This window comes from Vigna angularis, chromosome 10 (assembly GCF_016808095.1).
Source record: "Vigna angularis cultivar LongXiaoDou No.4 chromosome 10, ASM1680809v1, whole genome shotgun sequence".
NCBI lineage: Eukaryota > Viridiplantae > Streptophyta > Magnoliopsida > Fabales > Fabaceae > Vigna > Vigna angularis.
Window position 1 is genome coordinate 17,661,140 of NC_068979.1, and position 8,700 is coordinate 17,669,839.

The following is an 8,700-nucleotide window of genomic DNA, read 5'->3' on the forward strand; positions in this document are numbered from 1 at the left end:
CCCTTTTAAATTGACGTCGACCTGCTAATGATTCTTGTCTAGGGTGATGAAAACAATTATGCATTTTGGCTCAAAAGGGGTGCAATTGGATGAACTGCTTTTGACGATTGGGTAACGAAAAACGGCCACACGTCACTCTGAATCTTGTTTGTCTGACTTTCTCTTGAATTTAACCCTGAAACTAAACTATGTAGTACTTCACACATCAACTTCATTTTCCCTTTGTTTTGTTTCCTTTGTTTTCTCCTTCTTTCTTTTTTTTTTTTTTTTTAATTTTATCTCCCTAATCAACGGATTATCGGTGATATGTAACATGATGAAAACTGCCCCAATATTAGGCATATGGCGAAATCCTTCGTCTTGTGGGAAACGAAAAAATTAGGGTTCAAGTAATGTGAATGCAGATGCTTTATCAAGAAAAGAACACCGGTTACACCCAAAACCTTGAATCAAGAAAAGGCTCACCAACGGTATTTTTTCAAAACCCTTTTTTTTTTTTTTTTTTTTTTGTGAAAATACTATGTCCATGACAACTTTATTAACAACAAACTCAACATGTGACCTTCTTTTTTTCGTTTTCCTTTTTCGACATCCTCCAGGACCGAGCTCACCAACTTGATATACCTGTGATGCTTTTATCAACATGCGTTTACTTATTTTCATTTTCATTTTTCCTTGATTACTTAACAGCTCAGCGTGACATGCAATATTTCAGATGGAATGCAAACAACCAAAATATGAATGAACTACGCGAACTTCCTTTATTAAAAAAAAAAACACAGAGTACAATAATCTTTAACGATAATATCAACATCCCCTTAATAGCAACCACTATCACGGAATCATCATGCGTAAAACTTTTTTACTACATCAGAATTAACTGGCAATGGTAACTCCTCTCCGTCCATTCTCGTGAGAATTAGTGCCCCACCAGAAAATGCTTTTTTCACTACAAATGGCCCTTCATAATTTGGAGTCCATTTGCCTCTATGATCTTTTTGTATAGGTAGGATCTTCTTCAACACCAGTTCACCTTCATGAAATTCTCTTGGATGTACCTTTTTGTCAAATGCCTTCTTCATTCTTCTTTGGTACAATTGTCCATGGCATACTGCTGTTAATCTTTTTTCATCGATGAGATTGAGCTGGTCGAAACGAGCTTGAACCCACTCAGCCTCTTCTAATTGGGTTTCCATTAAAACTCGTAAGGACGGAATTTCCACTTCAAATGGAAGTACTGCCTCCATTCCATATACAAGCGAGAAAGGCATTGCCCCAGTCGATGTTCGTACCGAAGTGCGATAACCATGTAAAGCAAAAGGAAGCATTTCATGCCAATCCTTATATGTGACCACCATCTTCTGCACAATCTTCTTGATATTTTTGTTAGCAGCCTCCACTGCCCCATTCATCTTCGGACGATAAGGAGAAGAATTAAGATGATGAATTTTGAACTCCTCACATAACTCTGTCATCATCTGGTTGTTCAAGTTAGTGGCATTATCAGTGATGATCCTATTAGGGAGCCCGTATCTGCAAATCAACTCCCTTTTTATGAACTTGGTCACCACCTTTCTAGTCACATTAGCATAAGAAGCAGCCTCAACCCATTTGGTGAAGTAATCGATTGCGACTAATATGAAACGGTGTCCATTTGATGCCTTTGGCTCTATAGCTCCGATGACATCTATTCCCCACATCGAAAAGGGCCATGGCGCAGACAACACGTTCAAGGTCGTGGGTGGCACATTGATATTATTTGCGTACACCTGGCATTTCTCACACTTTCTCACATGTGTACAACAATCATTTTCCATAGTCAACCAAAAATACCCCGCTCTTAGTATCTTCCTGGCCATTGAGTGCCCATTCATGTGCGTGCCAAATGTACCCTTGTGTACTTCTTTTAGTATCAGCTCGGCTTCTTTTGCATCTACGCATCTAAGGAGAACCATGTCATGATTCCTCTTATATAAAATATCCCCACTCAAAATGAAGCTGCCAACCAACCTCCTTAACGCCCTTTTATCGTTTTCGGATGCCTTCTCTGGATATTCTCGAGTCTTAAGATAATGCTTGATATCAAAGTACCAAGGTTTACCATCTTCTTCCTCCTCGATGAAATGACAATAAGTTGGCTCCGCATGACTCTTCATTTCAATCATTGGCAATTCTGCATCTTGATCAACTTCAAACATCGACGACAAGGTGGCCAACGCGTCTGCTAATTGATTATCTTCTCGCGGTATATGATTAAACGTGATGGAATCGAAATACTCAATTAATCCCCTGATGTAAGCTTGGTATGGAATTAATTTAGTATCCCTAGTCTCCCATTCTCCCTTCAATTGATGGATGACCAAAGCTGAATCTCCATATACATCCAGAATTTTTACTTTAGACTCTATTGCTGCTCTAATACCCATAGCACATGCTTCATATTCGGCGATATTATTCGTGCAATTAAAACACAACCTTGTCGTCATTGGAATGTATTGATTCTTAGGAGAGATAAGCACTGCCCCTATTCCATGCCCCATTACATTCGATGCCCCATCGAATAATACCGTCCAGGCTTTTTCATTTTTGTCATCTCTGTTCTCAGCAAATAAAGCCATGATATCTTCATCAGGAAACTCAGGTTGCATCGGCTGATAATCACTAATGGGCTGATGGGCTAAAAATTCTGCTAAAGCGCTACCCTTGATAGATTTCTGAGTAACATATACAATGTCGTACTCCGATAGTAGCATCTGCCATCGAGCTATCCTTCCAGTGAGAGCGGGCTTTTCGAAAATGTACTTGATAGGATCCATTTTAGATATCAACCAAGTAGAGTGACTCAACATGTATTGCCTTAAACGATGAGCAGCCCACGTCAGTGCACAACAAGTTCGCTCTAACGACGAATATCGTTGTTCGCAATCTGTGAACCTCTTGCTCAAGTAATATATGGCATGCTCTCTTTTCCCGTCTTCATCATGCTGACCCAATACACAACCCATTGAATTATCCAATACGGTCAAATACAAAATGAGCGGTCTTCCTGGCATAGGTGGACGCAATACAGGAGGGTCCTGCAGGTATTGTTTGATCTTTTCGAAAGCAACTTGACAATCTTCATTCCAGACTACAGCCTGGTTTTTCCGTAGCAACTTAAACATTGGTTCACAAGTAGCAGTTAATTGGGAGATGAACCTAGCAATGTAGTTCAGCCTTCCCAGAAAACCTCGAACCTCCTTTTCTGTTCTGGGCGCAGACATTTCCGTTATCGCTCTTACTTTGTCAGGATCAACTTCTACCCCTCTTTGGCTGACAATAAAGCCCAACAATTTTCCAAACTTTACTCCAAACGTGCATTTGGCGGGATTTAACCTGAGTTTGTACTTTCTCAGTCTCTCAAATAATTTCCTTAGATTGAAAATATGCTCCTCTTCTGACTCCGACTTTGCAATCATGTCATCCACATAAACTTCAATTTCCTTATGCATCATATCATGAAAGAGTGTCACCATTGCCCTTTGGTATGTTGCTCCAGCATTCTTGAGTCCGAAAGACATCACCTTATAACAAAATGTTCGCCATAACGTGATAAAGGTCGTTTTTTCCATATCCTCCGGCGCCATTTTAATTTGATTATATCCCGAGAATCCGTCCATGAACGAAAATAACGAAAATTTGGCCGTATTATCAACTAGAGTATCAATGTGTGGTAACAGGAAATTATCTTTCGGACTTGCACGATTCAAATCACGATAGTCAACACACATTCGAACTTTCCCATCCTTCTTAGGCACTGGTACAACATTCGCTACCCATTGTGGGTACCTTGCCACAGCCAAAAATCCTGCGTCAAATTGCTTTTGGACTTCCTCTTTAATTTTTAGTGACATTTCCGGCTTCATCCTTCTTAGTTTTTGCTTGACTGGAGGGCATTCCGGCTTGAGTGGGAGCCTATGCTGCACAATATCGGTATCCAGACCCGGCATGTCATTGTAAGACCATGCGAACACATCTTTAAATTCCTTCAACAGGACACGCAATCTTTCCCTCACTTCCATTTTCATACTAGTACCGATTTTCACCTCCCTTATCTCATCCTTCTCTCCCAAGTTGAGTATTTCAATCTCCTCCTGATGGGGTTTTATCTCCTTAGATTCTTGTTCCACTAATCTCAACAATTCTGGAGAGGGTTCCACATCATCTTCGAAATCATCTTCCGTATTATTGATAGGGTGCTCAAAATTAGGAACATTGATATCGTTATTTTCAAAATAACCATTGTCACATCTGCATCATTTAAATTTATGAAAAAGTATAAATAAATAAGATAAACAAAGAAAAATGCCAAATGATGATGAAATGCATCTTTATTATCACGCTGAGTGAAAAGTAAAAAAAAAAAAGAATCAATCCGCAAAATCTCAGTTCTAAAGCCCCAATCGAAACTATAAGCTTAATTAAAACTATTACATTTTGTTCACATTAAGCATCACAGGTAAATCCAGCGTTTCCCAATTGTTGAGTTGAGTATCAGGGGAGCAAGCCCACACAAAGCTCAAACTTTGAGGCCTTTCTTCATCCTCCACAGCTGCTATCTGGCCAGTGTTGATCCACCCAGCACTGCGGAAGCTTTCCTTGATGTCGACAATGTGAATTTTGCTCTCTCGGGGCCCTCGTCTTTCTGCACGGTCCAGACTGCGTTCTTTTCTTTCTTCAATCATCCTTTTCCTGTCTTCCTTGGTAGGTTTGTACCCCAAACCATATATGTTCTTGTTTTCAATGATTTCTAGAGGGAATGCTCGCCCCTGCCGATATTTGCCCAAACCTTCCCCATATATATAGCCCTCTTTTAGCATAATCTTGGCCATCATAATAGAAGCACATGATAGACGAGGATTTACTGGAAACGATTCCACACAAGCATTTCCCACAATCTCCAACGACTGGAAGGCTGTCTCGAGAGCTTCTTCAGCCGCCTCGATGTAGCGCGTAGATGATGGCCCACTCACAAGAAGATCCTCTTCTCCTGATACTATCACCAGCTTATCTCCCATCACATACTTCAACTTCTGGTGTAGTGTAGAAGGCACAACCCCAGCCGAATGGATCCATCGGCGTCCCAGCAGACAGCTATAAGCAGGCAGAATATCCATAACCTGGAATGTTATTTGAAAAACACACGGGCCAACTTGCATTGGTAATTCCACCTCTCCCATCACCTCTCGTTTGCTACCATCAAACGCCCTCACAATCATTGAACTCGGCCTCATATGCATTCCTTCGCAAGGTAGCTTTTCCAAGGTTGCTTTCGGCATGACATTCAGAGAGGACCCATTGTCCACTAAAACACGTGCTATAACATGATCCAAGCATTTCACAGAGATGTGAAGAGCCTTGTTATGCCCTCTTCCTTCAGCAGGTATCTCTTCATCCGTAAAGGTGAGATAATTATTAGCAACAATATTGCCAACAATACCCTCGAATTTATTCAACGAAATGCCTTGCTCCACGTGAGCCTCACTGAGTATCTTCATTAGCAACTTTCTGTGTGATGCTGAATGCATGAGCAAGTCTAACAAGGATATACGAGCAGGCATACGGTTTAACTGTTCCACCACCTTGTATTCACTTTGTTGTATGAATTTTAAAAATTCACAAGCCTCCTCTTCAGAAACTTCTCTCCTCTCTTCCTTGTCGGGGATCTCCTCTGTTTGTGCACCCTTCCCCTTTAAGAATTCTTTTGCCTTCGCGGCCATCGTTGCTTCCTTATCATTGACTCTTTCTCGTGCCAACTCTGGTGACGTGAAAATTCGACCACTCCTAGTCATTCCACCTATCCCTAATATGTTTTTGACGGCAGGGTCAACGCTTTGTTCTTCGCTTGACGCATGCGTCCCATATCTCCATGGGACGGCTTTTTCGTTCTTGTAAGGAAAAGGAGCTGGTACACGGATAACAACGAGCGACCTTCCTTGAGTTGGTGGGATAGAGGTAGTCTTAGTGAAACGAATCACCAATGGTTCTGGTAAAATCATACCGGATTCATCACCAGTTTGTGCAAATACATCTCCCTCTTCCCTCTTGTAGCATACCTGCATCAGGCCACGATCTAACAAGTCTTGCAGAATTTCTTCAAACTTAACACACTCCTCAATAGAGTGCTCAGCATCTGGGTGGAGCGCGCATGCCATACTCTCATCATAATCACCCTTCAAGATACCCACTTTCAGCAACGCCTCCAAAATAAACCTCCTAGAGCTCCTGACTTCTTTCACATTCCTCACCAGCTCATGTTCTTTCACTTCGACAGCATTCGTCGAAGCACTTCCATGCCCAGATAAAGGATTGGCCTCAATATTAGGCTTATCCTCTTGGAACTTTAACCACCCAGAATCAATTAGAGTCTGCACTTTATGCTTGAAAGCCAGACACCTCTCAGTGGAATGACCAGCGGCCCCTCCATGATAACTACACTTTGCATCTGCATCATAACCTCTTGGGTATGGAGGCTGCAAAGGCTTCAGGGGACAAACGACAACCAGACCTTGTTTGATAAGATGAGGCAATAATTCCATATAAGTAGTAGGAATTGGGGTAAAGTTAACATAATTTCTTTCTTGGTTCCTTCTTGGATAAGTTTTTGGACCCACATTCATATTGGAACCTACGTTTGCCCCTCCCCTCCAATCATTCGTCGGAATGTATTGTGGTTGATAGTACCCTGGTTGTTGTTGAGGCCTAATTTGATGACCAAATGACGCGTTAGCTGCATGTGGATGTTGACCCCAGTATGGTCGATAGTTATGAGTGGGAGCCTGACCTCTCCACACCGGGGTTGCAGATGTTGCATGCACATCTCCTTCCTTTCTTTTTCCTGAGTTGAAATTGGGTTTTTTGGAATTTGCAACCACCGATGGGCCATATGCAATCTTCCCATTCTTCAACCCGATCTCTATCTGCTCGCCTATCACGATGATATCGGCAAAATTTGAAGATACATTTCCCACCATATGTTCATAGAATGGTGGTTGGAGCGTATTTACAAACATTGCCACCATTTCTCTATCATACAAAGGTGGCTCAACTTGTGCAGCCAATTCCCTCCACCGCTGAGCATACTCCTTAAAACTTTCGTTGTCTTTCTTTGACATGTTTTGCAGCTGTAAACGATCTGGCGCAACATGTGTATTATATATATACTGCTTCACAAAAGCATCAGCCAAGTCCGCCCAACAACGAATTCGAGTCGGCTCTAAATGGGTATACCAGTTTAACGCCACTCCTGCCAAACTATCTTGAAAAACATGGATGAGCAGCTGCTCATCATAAGCATATGCAGCCATCTTTCTGCAAAACATGGTTAGATGGCTCTTTGGGCATGTATTTCCCTTATACTTCTCAAAATCTGGCGCTTTGAACTTATGTGGTATTTTGACGCCAGGAACCAAGCTCAATCTAGAAACATCCCCAAATCCATAACTTTCATACCCCTCAACAGCCCTCAATCTTGCCTCTAGGCTCTCCAGTTTATCCTTCGCCCCATCAACATTACTAGTTATCCCCTGAAACGAAGTATATGGCGCAGCCCTTGTAGAAAAGCCCTCTCCGGTAATCACAGGTGGCACCGGGGTTACTCGTATTCCATCAGTCATGCTTGCATGCATCCCTTCATTTACCATAGGTGCAAACATTACAACAGGTCCCTGAGTACTGATTGGCGGTACGTTAGCAGTGGTAGGGAAAGAGAATGAAGTCTGCTCCCCTTCTGTGTATTCTCCCACAGGTGGGGTGTAACCTGGAGGCAATCCATACATTGGGAATGAAACAGATTGGCTCCCCGCATTGAACAACGGAGGGTAATATTGAGCACTTCCCTCAACTTGCGCAGGGGTCACCCCTCCCGTAGTCTTCAGGGCTTCGAGAGCCGCCAAAATCTGGGCCATCTGATCCTTCAACTGGCTGACATCGGCCTTAATAGATTCGTGTGACTGCTCCCAATTCTCCATGACCTTCGAATTAGCTCTGGTCCTGTACGGATGTCTTGGAAAACTTGCCGTTGTTCTCTCACTTGTACTGATGATTATTTTTTATTAAATTAAATTAGATAAGGATGAAAAATGCAAAAAGAAAACATGATGCATGCTAGTGATAAGTGGAAGTCACAAGATAACAATGACAATACTGATGGAAAATTAACACAAGCCGATACCAAACAAACATCCCCTATCTTTCATTTCAAGAAAATTTGATCCATTACATCGTCTAAGGAACAAAACACATAATTCTGATGTACATCAATCCCGCGCCCGAGCAATGAAAGATTTCATCTCACGCACCAACCATTTACAATGATTAATAAAAAATTCTATTTCCGCTGGTGAGTTACAAAAATGAGTGCCTGCTTCAGCATTCGACACCATCCTGGGGATGTCTTCAATTGCCCCGTTTGCCAAAGCAGCCAACTGAGAGAATCTTTCCTTCCAGTGCTTTACAGCCATTTCTTGCTCGGCGATGTGCTCTTCCATTCGCTTTATCAAGGCCTGATGCCTTTCTTCAAATTCTATCGACCCCCATCGCTCCTCCTGTTCCTCGATATATTCCTCCATTTGTTTTATCAGAGTTCGATGCTCTTCCTCTGCTTCTGTTAGCTTCCAACGCTCCCGATTCATATCCGCCTCAAACGACATGGCCATCTCT

General features: G+C 42.1%; 1 protein-coding gene across 1 annotated transcript; it reads right to left on the reverse strand.

Moving 5' to 3' along the window:
• Window positions 1–845: 845 nt before the first annotated feature.
• Window positions 846–8,009, reverse strand: LOC108334886 (uncharacterized). The gene is made up of 3 exons (XM_052870011.1): window positions 4,474–8,009; window positions 2,102–4,290; window positions 846–2,047 (listed from the first exon to the last, which is right to left on the reverse strand). Exons 1-3 carry the CDS (start codon window positions 8,007–8,009, stop codon window positions 846–848), a joined length of 6,927 nt encoding a protein of 2,308 aa, XP_052725971.1.
• Between the last annotated feature and the right edge of the window lie 691 nt (window positions 8,010–8,700).

Bases quoted from the DNA above. Each gene is read 5' to 3' on its own strand.
- LOC108334886 (XM_052870011.1), bottom strand. From the start codon at position 8,009: ATGGAGAATTGGGAGCAGTCACACGAATCTATTAAGGCCGATGTCAGC. The intron at 4,291-4,473 runs GTAATAGTTTTA...TAAATGATGCAG, and splicing joins ATGCTTAATGTGAACAAAAT to ATGTGACAATGGTTATTTTG. The intron at 2,048-2,101 runs GTAAACCTTGGT...GAGAATATCCAG, and splicing joins CATCGAGGAGGAAGAAGATG to AGAAGGCATCCGAAAACGAT.